Source organism: Entelurus aequoreus, linkage group LG07, assembly GCF_033978785.1.
Source record: "Entelurus aequoreus isolate RoL-2023_Sb linkage group LG07, RoL_Eaeq_v1.1, whole genome shotgun sequence".
Lineage (NCBI taxonomy): Eukaryota > Metazoa > Chordata > Actinopteri > Syngnathiformes > Syngnathidae > Entelurus > Entelurus aequoreus.
The window spans coordinates 58226274-58243773 of record NC_084737.1 but is presented as its reverse complement, the minus strand read 5'-3'; the positions used below and the strand labels follow the sequence as shown (position 1 = coordinate 58243773).

Below are 17500 nucleotides of genomic sequence, written 5' to 3'. Positions count from 1 at the left end.
GGGTAAGAAGCTACTTAACCAACAGGAAGCAATACGTGAAGATAGGCGAACACACTTCCACAGAGCTGAAAATATCTTGTGGCGTACCTCAGGGATCGATACGCGGACCAAAATTGTTCAATCTCTACATAAATGACATTTGTAAAGTTACAAAGGACTTAAATTTTGTGTTATTTGCAGATGATACAACTGCATTTTTTTCAGGAGAGAACACACAGAAGATAATACAAATAATAACAGAAAAAATTAACAAATTAAAAAGACGGTTTGACAAAAACCGACTATCTTTGAATCTCAGCAAGACTAAAATAATGCTATTTGGTAACAGTAGAAGGGAAAGTCAAACACAAATACAGATAGACGGAGTAAATATTGATTTTTGGGTGTAATAATAGAGGATAAAATGAATTGGAAATCTCATGTAAAAAAATATACAACATAAAGTGGCAAGAAACACATCAATAATGAATAAAGCAAAACTTGTTCTAGACCAAAAATCACTTCATGTTCTGTACTGCTCAGTAGTGTTACCATATCTGAGTTATTGTGTAGAAATATGAGGAAACAACTACAAATGTGCGCTTCATTCACTAACTGTGTTACAAAAAAGATCAACGAAAATAATACATAATGTTGGATATAGAGAACATACAAACCCCCTTATTTATTAAATCACAATTATTGAAAGTCAACGATTTGGTGCATTTGCAAATAGCTAAAATTATGTACAAAGCAAACTATAACCTGCTACCCAAGAATGTACAGCAATTCTTCTCAACAAAAGAGGAGAAATATAACCTTAGAGAAAAATATAATTTAAAACATGTGTATGCTCGTACAACACTTAAAACCTTTAGTATATCAGTATGTGGAATTAAATTATGGAATAGATTAGGGCTGCAACTAACGATTAATTTGATAATCGATTAATCTGTCGATTATTACTTCGATTAATCGCTTAATAATCGGATAAAAGAGACAAACTACATTTCTATCCTATCCAGTATTTTATTGAAAAAAAACAGCATACTGGCACCATACTTATTTTGATTATTGTTTCTCAGCTGTTTGTACATGTTGCAGTTCATAAATAAAGGTTTATTAAAAATAAAAAAATAAATAAAAATGATTATTTTTTAAAACAAACCTCTGCGCATGCGCATAGCATAGATCCAACGAATCGATGACTAAATTAATCGGCAACTATTTTAATAATCGATTTTAATTGATTAAATCGATTAGTTGTTGCAGCCCTAGAATAGATTAACCAAAGAAATCAAACAAAGCACCAATATGATTCAGTTTAAGAGACTGTTCAAACTACAAGTGTTCAGAAAGTACACAGAACAAGAATTATGATAAACATCTTGAACCCTTTATTTATTTTTTTATTGAGACAAAGATTATTTATGTATTTAATATTTGTTTGCTTATTATGGTATAGTATGTATTATGTATTTGTTCACTGTTCTGTTACAGAGAACAAGGAAATTGGATACAATTGCTATGGTATGAAAAGGGGTAGGATTAAATAAACTCTGCTTCTTCCTACTCCTTTTCAGACGTGCTGTAATGAAACAACTGGAATTGTGTGATGCATTACATTGTATCGTATGCATGTTCGAAATAAACTGAAACTGAACTGAACTGAACGTCACTTGCATATGCACTTCCATAAAGTGAAAACAAAGGAAGTTGACCGGTAGGAACTTGCTACTACTACAAAATAAAATAAAAGTCGCAACACCTTAAAAATTAGTTTTTTTACGTGAAAGTAAATTAAAGTAATGTAACATATGAATGGATGTTTATAGTTTTATATATTGTAATTTTTTTATGGTTGTTGGGTAAAGAAGACACGCACAACAGCGTGGTTGTATGGGAGCTTTATTTTTCAACTCACTTGTAAGCCAATGCGCCACTGCGTCAATTCCGGTCTTTCAACAATCGCTATTTCTTCCGAATTAACATATATATTCATGTATTATATATAGTCTATTATTTGCTTACTGTTGACAAGTGATGCACCGAAAATTTGGTCGTCTTAAATAGAAACCGAAAATGTATGTTGTGATGAAATATCCAACACCGTCTTTCTGGTGCACACGAATGACGTAGTTCGTCCTAAGCTGACCAAAAAAATCACTTACTGGTTGCATTCAGGTCGTATTGCGTATAGACTGAAGTCACATTTGAAAAGATCAGATTCACCCTGATGTGGCCTGAATCCGATGTCAAAAGATCAGATTTGAAGCACTTTGGCGCCTTTAGACTGGCAAAAACAATCAGATCTGTCACTTGAGGGGAAAAAAATCAGATTTGGTGTGCAGTGCAATGCAGTGCAATGGGTCCATGGTAACTTGATACAGCGGTTATTTATTTTTTAATTTTGAATCTCTGCTTCTCTTCCTCTACTGATATATCACATTCATGCACCTTTGGAAGCGCTATTGGATTGTCAATGGTAAAGCATGCCGCTTACAGTAAAGTTTTTTTTTTGTTCTTCCCTTACTATATGTATTGAAGTTATACAGTTTGGCAGATCGTTAACCATTCAAAATGTCCCAATTAAGTTTCAAAATCAGATCAATTTATTTTGGCTGTTTATTGTTACGGACCTTGCTTAGACTTTGAGTGTATTTGTAAAACTGAAATGCACATGAAAAACATAAGCTATGTAATTCAGACAAAATAATATGAAGTGGTAAAACTACACTACTCTGTAGGGATGATGTTCGAAACCGGTTCTCCCGATTGTTCGATAAGAAAAGAACCGATTCCATGGATTCTAATCCCTTTTTGAGAACCGGTTCCCGTTATCGAAGCCACTATACCGTATTTTCGCGACCATAGGGCGCACCGTATTAAAATGCGCCGTGTCAGTTACGGGTGCTATTTCTGTATTTAACGCATAAATAAGGCACAGCGTATTTTTGGGCGCAGTCATGGTTAAACATACGCTAGCTTAAAACATACGCTAGCTTAAAACATACGGTAGAATGTATGGACGCTGTTTTAAAAAGGCAGCAGAAGCAAAGCTGAGTTTGGTTGTACTTTATTGAAGTATTTATCAATGTACTCACATTATTTTTTGATCAATCCTCATCCACAAATTCATCAAAGTCCTCATCTTCTGTGTCCGAAATGAACAGCTGGGCAAGTTCTCCATCAAACACGCCAGATTCCCTGTCGTCGTTTTCAAAGTCAGTCTCGTTGTCCATTAGCATAGCAAGCTAGCACAACAGTAAAAGCCGACTTCTCTTGCCCCGTTGTGCGTATCGATTCGCTACCGTGCTGGTCCCTTTCTTCTCCAGTGTGCTTCACCGGGATGTCGAAAGTGAGCGTCCATGTTGGTGATGTGTTTGTCTGCAATTTTTTTAATTTACAACGCATATAGCAGCACTATATGCTCACTGGGGGCGTGCCTTTAGCGTCCTCTCTCACCTGAAACCTTCACCCTATAACGGCCGCATGCTGTCCTCAGTCACGTCCGCTTTTACTCCATATAAACAACGTGCCAGTCACATAATAACTATGGCTTTTGGAACTTAGTGCACACACAACAACCTATCTGGATTCGATAAGAGATTCGATAAGAAATCAGTTCGATAAGAGGATTCGATAATGGGCTCGAACTCGATAATTTCTTAACGAACATCATCCCTACTACTCTGGCATGTGAATATTCGTTTTTCCACAAATACTGAATGCGAATCGCAGCCTGAAAACAAATACTTATGTATGTTAAAAAAAAATTCAATGGTGAAAATATGTTTAATCAATCAATTCAATCAATCAATCAGTCAATTCCTTTATTGTCATTGTCATAATAACACTTAATGTCATGTCAACGAGATTTTGTTTGAGCTTTGTCCAGCGGCATAGAAACTGCATTAAAGTGCAGGTTGACCATAGTTCACAGTTTAGCATTGTCAGGAAGATGGCGAATAGAGGGGGCGTGGGGGTGGGAACAGTCAGATGTCTGATGGGTGTTACGTTGATGTTGCAGCAATGCAGTGTCCAGAGCACAATTATTGAGGTGGTGAAGAGTGAGGTAATGAGATGGTCCGGGGCAGCAAAGGGGCAGGCTGTTCATTTAGCAGTCTCACAGCCTGGGGATACAGACTGTGAGACATTCTGGTGGTCCTGGCGCGAATCGATCTATACCTTCTTCCAGAGGGTAGCAGGTTGAAGAGGCCATGTGCTGGGTGGTATCTGTCCTTCAGGATGTTGTGTACTCGCTTTAGGCAGCGAGTTGTGTACATGGCACTCATCTCTGGGAGTATCGTCCTTGTAATTTTCCCCGCCGCTTTAACCACTCGCTGGAGGGCCTGTTGGTTCGCTTTAGTGCAGCTAGCAAACCACACTAAAAAGCCGTAAGTGAGGACACTGCTGATGGCACAGTTGTAAAAGTTAACCATTGATTTCTGCGGAATGTTTGCGCATTTTAGTTTCCTCAAAAAAAAAAGACGTTGTTGGGCCTTTCCGACTGTAGAAGCAGTGTTAATGTCCCAGCATAGATCTTCTGTTATGTTCACCCCTAAGAATTTGAAATGCTTGACCCTTTCTACTAGATAGTTATTAATTAAAAGTGGAGGGTGTTTGCTCTGCCCTTTCCTGCGGAAGTCTACAATTAGTTCTTTAGTTTTGTTAGTGTTAAGAACTAAGTTGTTGTTAGCACACCATGAAGCCAGCTGTTGGACCTCTGCATTGTATGCTGTCTCATCATTGTTGCTGATGAGCCCAAGTACTGTGGTGTCGTCGGCATATTTGACAGTGAGATTGGATGTTGAAGAGGCTATACAGTCATGTGTGAAGAGGGTGAAGAGCACAGGGCTTAGCACACAACCCTGTGGAGCGCCGGTGTTGATGGTGAGCGTGGCAGAAATGTGCTCGCCTATTTTCACATACTGTGTGCGATTTGTTAAAAAGTCCAAAATACAGTTGCAGAGGAAGGTGTTCAGACCAAGGTTGTGAAGCTTAGATCTGAGTCTGTTTGGCCTTATTGTGTTAAATGCTGAGCTGAAATCGACAAAGAGCAGTCTTGCATAAGTGTCCTTAAGCTCAAGATGTTCCAAGAGTCTATGGATTACAATAGCGATGGTGTCTTCGGTTGATCGGTTCTTCCGGTACGCGAACTGATATGGGTCAAGGGATGGTGGTATTGCCTTTTTAATCCGTTTCAATATCAGTCTCTCCATGCATTTGGCAGGTATGGAGGTGAGTGCTACAGGTCTGTAGTCGTTTAGGCATGAGATGATGGCCTGTTTGGGGATGGGAATTATTGTAGCGGTTTTAAAACAGGCAGGGACCCAGGATGTAGACAGTGACAGATTAAAAATGGAAACAAATACATCTGTCAGCTCGTCCGCACAGTGCTTAAGCGCACGGCCCAGAACGCCATCAGGTCCAGCTGCTTTCCTTGGGTTGATGTTACGCAAGGTGAGTCTTACTTCGTGCGGGCTGAGGACTGTTGCCGTGTCGTCGGAGGAGAGGGGGGGCAGGGGGGCAGTGCTGAGTCTGTGTTTTCCTTGTCAAAGCGGACATAAAAATTATTCAATTCCTCAGCTAAGATGGCGCTGCCTTTCACTGAGGAAGAAGTTGTTTTTTAAAAGTTTGTAATTGCTTTGACACCTTCCCACACCTGCCTAGGGTCTGAGTTATTTAAGCAATCCTGGAGTTTATTATAATGGTCTGATTTGGCAGCATTGATCCCCTTCTTTAAAGCAGTCCTGGCTGAACGGTAGGCATTTGGATCGCCTGATCTAAATGCCATGTCCCTCTGTTTGAGAAACTGTGACACTTTGTGTGTCATCCAGGGTTTTTTATTTGGTAACACACGGATTGTTTTAAATGATGTAACACAATCTACGCAGAAGGTAATATAGTTCAGCACAGTTGAGGTGTATTCGTCCAGAGACTCACGCGAAATTGCACGCTCGTCTCTAAATATGTCCCAGAGAGTGTGATGAAAACAATCTTGGAGCTGATGGATAGCATCTTCTGGCCATGTTCTTATAGTTTTGTTGGTAATTCCAGCAGTTCTGATTTTGGGTGTGTAACGTGGGTGCAACAGAAGAGAAAGGTGGTCTGACATGTCTAGATGGGGATATGCATGGGCTCTGTATGCATTTGCGATGTTTGTATACACTTGATCCAGCGTTTTCTCTCCCCTGGTTGCACATATAACATTCCGATGGTATTTAGGAAAGACACTTTTTAAGTCTGCGTGGTTGAAATCTCCCGCTGCAATGAGAGCGCTGTCGGGGTGTGTGACAAGGCAATTAATGCTGTCATGTATGTGTGCTAGCGCAAGCTTCACATTAGCATCTGGGGGAATATACACTGATGTAAACAGCGGCAAACTCCCTAGGGAGATAGAATGGTCTGCATTTTAGCAACATAAACTCTACATCTGTGTTGCACAGTTCGTCCACCCTCACAGTCTGTGTGCACCAGTTGCTGTTTATATAGACACACAATCCTCCGCCGATCTTCTTACCGGAGTTTGCGGTTCTGTCAGCTCGGTGGGCGGTGAAGCCGGCTAATTCAGTAGCCGCATCTGGGATGGTTCTGTCCAGCCAAGTTTCCGTGAAAATCAGGCAGCAGCAGTCACGTATATTCCTTCTCGTCGCCATCTGAAGGCGGATTTCATCCAGTTTATAGCGGATCGACCGGGCATTCGACAAGAAGATGGTAGGAAGTGGCGGTTTGAACGGGCTAGCCTTTAGCCTAGCCCAAACGCCCGCCCGCTTGCCTCTCTTGCGCTTCCGCTGGCAACGCCTCCTTCTTCGGCCGTCTGCTGTGGGGGCCCCGGGAGGTGGTCTGATGATCTCAGCCGGGAAAATAAACTCGGCTGACAGTTTGTAAAAAACTCCCGTATTGAGTTGCACCAGATCCTCATGGCTGTATTTTATCGCCACAGTTCCAACAATATGCCAGAAAACACAGAGCAGTATCAACAGTGTGTAAAAACTATGCCGGCTGTAGGCATACTTGCCAACCCTCCCGTTTTTAGCGGGAGAATCCCGTTATTCAGCGCCACTCCCGACAACCTCCCGGCAGAGATTTTCTCCCGACAAACTCCCGGTATTCAGCCGGAGCTGGAGGCCACGCCCCCTCCAGCTCAATGCGGACCTGAGACTGAGTGGGGACAGCCTATTCTCACGTCCGCTTTCCCACAATATAAATACGCTTGCAAGTTCCAAAACGAATGGAAACAAGAATTTCAGTTCATCCAGGACAGTTCGAAGGGGAAGGTGTATGTTGCCTGTAAATATGTAGAACAGACTTCTCCATTGAACACGGTGGCCGAAATGATTTCTCAGTCATGAACGGAGAAGTTAAACAGGACAATACTGCCATCTAATGGATAGATAATTCAAGTATTTCTTTTATGTAAATAAAATAAATACATATATATATAGCTAGAATTCACTGAAAGTCAAGTATTTCATATATATATATATATATATATATATATATATATATATATATATATATATATATATATATATATATATATATATATATATATATATATATAAATAAATGAAATACTCGAGTTGGTGAATTCTAGCGGTAAATAACCACGCCCCCAACACCCCCCCGCCCCCCACCTCCCGATATTGGAGGTCTCAAGGTTGGCAAGTATGGCTGTAGGAGCTCCTGGCCGCTGCGACTGGGCGTTTAGCTGCCCTTTTGATGTTATCTAAACTTAAACTTGAACAGATAATTTTTTATAAACCCTTTATTGTCAAAATAAACAACTCCCTACCTTAATAGTGTTTTATATAACAATTTAAACACAGTTTGCCTACAGACCTATATTTCCCAAGGCTTAGAAGATAACAAAAACAATTTAACAAAATAGTGCACAGGGTGAAAATGTAAACAAAAAAACCTGAGAAGAACAATTTTTTGCAGGTTTAGTGCCCGGAAGTAATAGCTGTACTTGGGTGAGCGCAGCTAAGGTGGTCCACATTGGTCTGCCTACGGTCCATTTAAAAAAAATCCAATAATCTGCCGTATTGTCCAGGTAACTTTTCCTGTTTCATCGTCACTTTCTCCACTTTCTGCAGTACTCATTTTTAGTGTCTCTTCTCACTCCATGCAAAGAATCAACCGCAAGACACCAGGAAGGCACAACCAAACTTGATAGTTGATACTGTTGCATAATTGGCTCTAGGCTCGTCAAACACACTGATCAAAGTCTGCATTTAGTTAGCCCCGAAAAGAGGTACTGAAAGTTATTTTTAATTTTTTTTTCAATCAGGTTGCTACTGTTTGCATTGGCAGTTATTGTACTGAGTTTCAGTACCCGTTATGTTGGCTAAAAAGCAAGCTGAATCTAAAACTTGGTAACCTGGGGGTGAAAAAACAATTTAATCTATTTTTACAATTGCATTACTGAGTCCTGAACAAGCAATAATTATCTCTTACACAAATTGCTGCAATAATGTGAGGCTAAAATAAACCAAAAAATATAAACTGCCTACACCCACACAATCCTGAAAGGCAAAGTAAACAGACTGAAAGTACAATGGGTTTTTTTCTCCTGTAAATACCAGTAGACTTTGTTAAAACTAACTATTTTTCATCATTCACTTTTAGAGCTGACCTTCCTTGTACACATTATCAACATTGAAAACTGACTTTGCACAAACATACATTACAGAGGCCAAATTTTGCACAGCATTATCACTTGCATTTATGGTTTGTATGCCATCAGACTTTGCCTCTGGAAAGGAGTCAAGCAAAGAAGGAATTTTGTCAGTAGTTCCTTTCCCAAGGTTGATTAGTAAATTAATTGCAGAGTTTTTGTGAAGAGGTGGCAGCAGCTCATCTCCTCACTTACAGTAGCGCGCAGGCACACAGAAGTACACACACTACTATTCATGTTGCCGCTCTACATTCTTTAAAATGTAGAGCATCTGTACTATCAGTTGGCGTTCAGGTTTGAGACAAATCAAAAGTGATAGAAATTCACAAAGAAAAAAAGTAATGACTAAAAACTCAGATATTGGATTCATCAAAATTGTGTGGTATTCAAATGTATTGTTACTTGCTGAAATTGTGTAGTATGTCTAAACAAATCCAGTATGTGTACACATGTCGGCACTGTCTACCTATTTAAAATCCATCTCCTCGCCTACAAAGTAATTTATGTTTAAGCACCATTGTACCTTGTAAAGAGTTTTATTAACCTAGTAGAATGCTACGTTACCGTGGCAGACTTTTACTTGAGGTTCCAATCATTTTGAAATAGGAGGTGGAGCTTTTCCTTATTAGGCTTCTCCATCAGAACAGATAGCAATCCTACAAAGCCCGGATTCTGTTCGACGTTGAGTTGTTCTTTGCCTCTGTATCTAAGAGCTTGCTCATGTGGGTTTCAGTAGACCTGCTCGATATATAAAGAGCCTTGAGAAAACCTATTAAAAGAAATTGACTTGAATCGGCTCTACTTGCTGCCACGTACCCTTGGCCATGGAACACGCACATGTTGCAATTGATTTACTGCTAAACCATGTTCAACCCCTGACAGAAAAAAAATAATTTTTAATTAAAAATAACCTTCTGATTTTTTCGCACTTATTAGCAATGTAACATTTAAGCGTATCGATATTGATTGATTTGTCCATCCATCCATTTTCTACCGCTTTGTGAACTGATTTTTACCATATCGCATAGCTCTATAATGTGCTTATTAGTGATATAATAAAGGTTTGTGTAGATCATTTTAAAACAGTGACTTAAAATTTAAAGCACGAAAAAAGTTTAAAGAACGCAAAATGATGCAGTGAAATTTGACCTATCGCTTGCTGTAACAGCTTACAAGCTACAGTGTTTACAAGCTGGACGACGATGTGAAGCAGAACAGGTAATGACAATGCTCCGTCCACTCATAGTGTAAGTTCATCAAATGACATTTTGTCACAGGCTAAGCCAGGGGTGTCCAAAGTGCGGACATCCATTTGCGGCCCGCAGGTAATTTTTTAACGGCCCCACGGCACATTCTAAAAATACGATGAAAAAAAAAAAAAAAACATAAAAAGTGGTATAAAAGAGCAAACAGGTGAAATGTAACAAGAAAATGTTGCATTATTTACTCTAATAACACAAAGCTGCCACGCAGGGTGTTTCTTTAAAAAATAATAATGAATCAAAATCAATGTCATTAATAATTATTGACCTATTCAAGGCTCCATTTACTTCACATTAAATATTCCACTTTGAGATATTTTGGGGGGAAAATGTTGCATATTTTTTGGTTGCCATTTAAAAAACTAAGTTTTTTAAAGAAGGGCCTAACGAACAAACAAAAAACATAAACAACAATAAAACGTATAATTGACGGATAGATCTGAAGTTGATCTTGAGACTATTGTGGTAAAAGTTAAAAAAAATGTTGGATTTATTTTTTTACACTTTACTGAGCAGTACCCTTTTGGATACCCAATAATTTTAGTGGGACTTTTTTTTTTAAGTGTCATTGTTAAAAAAAAATAATGAATTAAAATCAAAGTTTTTATGAGTTATTGACCTTTTTAAGACTCCATTTATTATATAATCTCAAATATTCCACTTTAAAATTTTATTGGGGGAAAATATTGCATATTTAGTTTTTTTCCATAAAAAAACACGGTTTTCCTTGACAAAAATGGCATACAACTTAAATCTTTAAAAGCGTTATATTGACAGATAGGCCTAATGTTGATCTAAAGATTTAAACCTTGAATAATAATAATAATACTAAATAATGACACATTTGTAATATTTTTTTCGACCAAAACCTTTTGGGGTCCCCGGGATCAAGTGAGTGGAGGCCTAAATGTATCTTTTTTATACATATATTGTATTGGTTTTTAAAATAAAAAGTATCAAAATGGCCCCCGCTTGATTTGATTTTTCAGTGTGCGGCCCTCAGTGGAAAAAGTTTGGACACCCCTGCTAGCGTATCTGATCGCTCACCTGACAATCAACTCATTGCCATGTGATTTTTCAAGCATCTTTGTGTACTGTACGCCCTTCGCTTGGCTGTCCGTTTGTCTCAGCATGGCAGCAGCTAGCTTTAGTTATTTTCCTAGCTTTAGTTATTTTTCTAGCTTCTGGCAATCAGACTCCAAATGTGACTTTTTATACGAGTGCTGAAACATCTTATCAATTATTATGATTAAAATCGATTATTAAAGTACTGTATTTTTCGGACCATAGGGCACACCGGATGATAAAGCACACTCCCGTGAGTGGGTCTATTCAGGTCTATTTTCATGCAAAAGACGCACCGTACTATACAGCGCATTAAAGGGTTCATATTACGATTTTTTTTATATACATTTAAAACATTTTCTTGTGGTCTTCCTAACATGTAATGGTGGTTCTTTTGTCAGGAAAATGCATAGATTGTTTTACAAACCATCTTCAGGACCTTCAGGATGTGTCTTCTTTACGGGCCTTCACTTCGACAGCGTCTTCTCCCCATCATCTTTGTAGGTCCGGTAGTTTTTAGCGCCTTCAAAGCGAGTCTATTGACACATACAAGTTAGAACTAGGGATGTAACACTGGATATTTTGTAAGACGCTGGCACTGACTACTCAGTGATCAAACGCTAACAAACCACACAGCTAGGAAATAGTGTTGTACGGTATTTATTACTGCCGATACTGAAAAAAGTAGGTATTGATGTGTTTTTTTGTGTGTTGATATCGACTTTGTTTTGAAGTATCTGTATTTTTGACAATGCTATAGATAATTGATCATGGTGTATTTGTTTTGGACATGCTTCTTTTTTTTCATTGAAGAACATCACGTTACACTTGCACATTTAACATATTCGAAAAGAAGTAGTAAGAAGCAGAGCTTAGTTAATCATACCCCTTCTTCATATGTATTAGTGACAATTCATTCACACCATATCTTGAACATGTTGACACTTTTTGACACACAATAACTAATATGTTTACATATTGTCACTATGCATTTGTGCACTTCCTGTGTTTAACTGTTACCATTTTCTAACATGGAGATAAAATAATAATATATAGCAATATAATGTAGCTTATGCAGCGATGAAGGAAAAAATTTGGATAAAATACAATATTAACAAATAAGGTGAGCTATTAAGGTGAATGATGAAGATACATATTTGTCAAAGATGTCCTAAAAATGATGTACAGAAGGCACAGAAAGGTCAATTCATCATTTTTTATAAATCACAGTTAAAAGATAAGGTCTTGTTGCGGATGCATTGCTTACAACACAATGTCAATCACAGTTAAAAGATTACTGTTTCATTTTTTATTTATGTTTGTTTTATTTTTGTTGTGTTGTCCTTGCAGCCCCTTACACACTGCGCTCTGAAGAGACTATAATCATTGCCCTGGCAACCATCTCTGTGCTGGCCGTCGTCGTAGTAGCCGCTTTCTTCGGTTACCGCATGATGCATGGTAAGTTTCCATGGTGCCAAGCTGAGAGCAAAGAACATTCAATAGCTAAGTCTGTTAAATGTTTCAGCGGGTTAGTAATTGCTGTAATAAATAGGAGCAGTGTGGACCTTGTTTAAAGTTTTTATTTGTGTGTGTTTGTGTTTACAGGGAACAGTAAGCAAGGTCTTCACAACCTAAACATGATGGAGGCTGCTGGCTCCGAAAGCTCTTTGGACCTGGATAATCTCAAACTGCTGGAGGTCTGTTCCCAGATATTAGTTTTCCATTGTATCCTAAGAAAGGAAAAAAAGATGTTCTGCTGAATAGTGTTGCACAACTATTCAACCAAAGAAATCGCAATATTGATTAACACTAATTAACCCACTTGTTTGTGTGTGAAAGAAAGCGGCCCAGAAAATGGCGACCTCTATTCTGAGCGTAGTCTCCATTCATATTTTTTTGCAAAGTTATGCAGCACTACTGCAGAACACTCTTCAGTGTTTCCTCTAATCTACAGCTTTTTTTTGGTTTGGAGTGGGTGATTATTATTAACAAAATCATGCATGTGCATCGTTGCAAAATTTAGTACGTGTGTGTGGGTTGGTAGCTTGGGGGTATTAGGCTAACGAACACAAACGCACACACATGCGAGTGGCCAATTCAATTGCAATTGCTCTTCCACAGTTATTGTTCAAAAAGTTTCATAATAGAAAGTAATGCAAAGACAAAATAACCCATTAACTTGACCTTCTTGGGGTCTGCTGTTGTCCCTAATATAAAATTAGGGGAAACACTACTGTGTCTCAATATGCTAATGTACAATAGCAAGCCATTCGAAACAAGAGAGCCGACCTACAAAAGACAATATAACAATACTCCTGCAGTGTTAAAATCTTATAAAATTAGATCTGACATTTAGTTGTCCCATCCAACTAAAGGCAAATATATAAAGACAAATAGTAAACACTCCAAAGTCATGTAGTGCTATAAAGGGATTTCATCATCAAGTCATGGCAGAATAATTCATGTGTACAGTGCAGTCAAACGCAAATACGATTTTGCTCACTGCGGTGGTGGAACCTTCCATCCATCCTTCCACCCGTCCAGTTTGTCCTGCTTATCGCAGAGAGTAGGGGAGCCCAGACTTTCCCGTCTCAGTTTCTTATTTCCCAGGGTCTATTCCCGATTTGACGTGCCTGGAACGCCTGACCAGTGAGACCTCTGGGAGGCATCCAAACAAGATGTCCAAACTACCTAAACTGACAAGAAATTTCATTGGTCAATCGAGCTAGAGGTGTGTAACAGGACATGTAATCAGATGTTTTTGTTAGGAACCTTTCGGTACGGGACACATTGAGTGATGAGCATCAGGCGTCTGCTTTTATAACAAGTACACTGCAATCTAGGCTTTGGCTAGCCGGAATCACAGCTAGCAATAGTGCCAAGGAGAATCCAAAGCTTGAAACTCTTCCATCGTTAAGGTGTCATTCTTGGTAAGCTAAGGCCTTCCTGGTTAATTACGAAGAAAGACAAGTGGAGAACACGAAAGCAGTGTGCCGCCATTGTTCATTAGAGAAGGGCAACAGGTCTACAAGCTGGAACTACTATTTCTGCACGGCAGCCAAAAAAGGAACTTTCATTTACTAAAAATGGAATTTACAACTTTTGCGCTTCCCTAAAAAAAAAAATAGAAACAATGGTATGTATATTTTTGATACATTTATTTACTTGATAATTAATAGTTGGCAGTTTTTGGTTAATTTTAAAAATCATTAAAGCTCATTACACAAAAGCTAAACTAAAGCTATTTGCTTACTGTAACCATAATGAACTGAACTGTGACCTTAAAAGTGGAGGACATTTTACTTTAAGGCCTTAAAATGTCTTAAATTCTATCAAGGTGCTAAACATGACTTAAAGGTTTTAAAAAATAATGATTGTTATGTTTATTCAAAGTAAATGCATAAACTTCAGTTTTGCTTTTAAATGTTTCGATTTTTGAGGACGCACTCCATAAATATAAAACAGAACTAAAGTACCTGTGCAGCCCAGTCAGAATTTATCCAGCACAACCAGCGAGTGTGCTGTGCATTGCACACGCCACAATATGTCACAAGCAGATCTTCGTTGGCAGCAAAGATTACAAAAGCAAATGCAAACCAGGAGCAAAACTTAAGTTATTTGTGGAAATTGAATAGAATCAGAATTGGCTTTATTGGCCAACTAGGTTTAACACACTAGGAATTTGATTTGATCAATTTAGGTTCAATTTATTTTCAACGATTTGGTACTGCAGGATAAACAATTTAATGCATGATTGAAGCAGGTGTGTAAAGTGTTTTTACTGATGTCTCAACTCGGGTCAGGCTTAGATGTGGCGCCATCGTGCTTGGCAGTCTTTGTAAACATTGCGATGAAAGCGAACGGAAGGATAATGGTAAAGCTTATAATCCGAAAGTCCATGTCAAATGATGCCAAACACTACAAATATCTGCAAAGCTGTACAGGAAACGACTTAGCCCCCACTCACATGACACCTTCTGCAATAAAAACTTTGCAACATTGGGGTTAAAACCATTGGTATTCCATAGCAAATGAGAAAAATGGCTATTGTGATGTTTGCTAATATTTATTTTAGAGTTCTAAACAGATATTTGTTTACAATAGAGAGGCTTCTGGTGTTTTTAGTTGGGATAACATTTTGTTTTCCACTGTGAAAAAGCAGGAATAAATTCATATAGCTACTTGCAACTCATTCTAGGCCTCTGATTTTTCTTCATGTCTTTGTACTTTTTGTCAGTATGAATGAAAAATGGGTCCTAAATTGTATTCATTATAGTCTTTAAAAAGTCTTAAATTCGACTTGTTGAAACCTGCAGGGACCCAGAAGGAGTGTGTCTTGCGTCGTGCATTTATTTGGTACTGTAATCAAATACAAACTGTAATGAATACCGTATTTTCCGGACCATGGGGCGCACCAGATTATAAGGCGCAGTGGCGATGAGCGAGTCTATTCAGGTATATTTTCATACAAAAGGCGTACCCGATTATAAGGCACTCTAAAGGGGTCATATTGTGATTTTTTTAAATACATTTAAAACACTTCTTTGTGGTGTACATAACATGTAATGGTGGTTCTTTGATCAAAATGTTGCATAGTTTATGTTTTACAGACCATTTTCAAGTCGCTTTCTGACAGTCGCTTCAGGATGCGCCGTTTTGTGGGCGGTCTTATTTACGTGGCTCGCCTTTGACAGCGTTTTCTCCCCATTATCTTTTTTGTAGCGGTGTAGCGTGCAAGGACGCAAGTCGAAGAAGTGTTAAAAGATGGAACTAACTGTTTTAATGACATTCAGACTTTACTTAATTTGACAACGGAGCACAAGCTCCTCATCCGTGGCTCACTAGTGCAACGACAAAGCCGAAAATGTGTCCCGTGAAAAAACGTCCGACCGGAACTCTGTAATAACTAAAATTCCGTGGATTAATCATATAAACCCACTACACCGGTAGTTTTTTAGCGCTTTTATAGCGAGTCTACTGACAGATATAAGTTAGAACTTTATGCTATTTTATATTAGAAATGGCAACATCGGAGGATGATTAGGCGCACCGGGTTATAAGGCGCACTGTCGATTTTTAAGAAAATGAAAGGATTTTAAGTGCGCTTTATAGTCTGAAAAATATGATATATTAGGGCTGGTTAAATCATGTGAATAATCACAAAAAGGTATGGCGTTAGTTATGAACACACTTAGATTAATCCAGCGTTTCTCAAAGTGTGGGGCGTGCCCCACTGGTGGGGAATAGAGACATGACAGGTGGGGCGCGAGGAACGGGAGGAAATTTCACTTTAAATTTTTTATTTTTTTATTATATTCTTAGATTTTTTTTTTTTACTATGCTTTCATTTTCTATACACACTGTAAATCACTTTGTGATTCTGTCTGTGGAATCCGCTATATAAATAAATGTGAATCACTTATTTTTCCTGTAGGCTTTAAATTTCTAGGTAGGAGCGAAAGTTTGACAGACATAGCAACAGTAACTAATGGGGGCGGGGCTAAGCGGAACAAACTTTCGCGCGGATGGGTTGCTACCCATCCGCGCTAATCATCCACTCATCGGGCAGAGAGCTGTGTTCATTCTTCTCCCCTTTGCCACATCTTATCTGTGTGAGATAGGCTTTTCAGCTGTTGCTTCACTCAAAATGAAGTACAGGTCTCAGCTGAACATTGAGCATGACTTAAGAGTGGCAGTGTCAAGCCTGCAACCCCGATTTGAAATGCTGTGCAGTGCAAAACAGGCTCATTGCAGCCACTAATGCTGGAGTACTGTAAAACTCATGTTCACTTGCCCTGTCTTGCCAAATGCATAGCTCCTCCTTTTTTTTTGTTGCAAAGATTGCAAAGTGGCACTTTTATTTGATTTTTTTATTGAACTTGATGCAAGTTATTTGATTTATTATTGAACTTGATGTAAGTTATAACACTTTTGTTGATTTATTATTGAACTTGATGCAAGTTATAACACTTTTGTTTTATTTATTATTGAACTTGATTGATTGAGACTTTTATTAGTAGGTTGCACAGTGAAGTACATATTCCGTACAATTGACCACTAAATGGTAACACCCGAATAAGTTTTTCAACTTGTTTAAGTCGGGGTCCACTTAAATTCATTCATGATACAGATATATACTATCATATATACTATCATCATAATACAGTCATCACACAAGATAATCACATTGAATTATTTACATTATTTACAATCAGGGGTGTGGAGGGGGAGGGGGGGTAGGATATGGACATCAAGTAGTGGACATAGAGAGAGAGAGAGAGAGAGAGAGAGATCAGAAGGCATAAGAAAAAGAAAAAGTATCTGCATTTGATTGTTTACATTTGATTATTAGCAATCCGGGGAGGGTGGTAGTTTAGGGTTGTAGCTGCCTGGAGGTGAACTTTTATTGCGGTTTTGAAGGAGGATAGAGATGCCCTTTCTTTTATACCTGTTGGGAGCGCATTCCACATTGATGTGGCATAGAAAGAGAATGAGTTAAGACCTTTGTTAG

The 17500-nt window shown here is 38.5% G+C and overlaps 1 protein-coding gene across 2 annotated transcripts in view; it reads left to right on the top strand.

Annotated features, from left to right (window-relative positions):
* LOC133654081 (bone morphogenetic protein receptor type-2-like) overlaps nt 1-17500 on the top strand; it is a 105011-nt gene that overhangs the window by 59262 nt on the left and 28249 nt on the right. For both annotated transcript variants that reach the window (XM_062054084.1, XM_062054085.1), the window contains exons 4-5: nt 12340-12447; nt 12595-12686. In XM_062054084.1, the coding sequence (XP_061910068.1) occupies nt 12340-12447; nt 12595-12686 (200 nt within the window). The remainder of the gene's footprint in view (nt 1-12339; nt 12448-12594; nt 12687-17500) is intronic.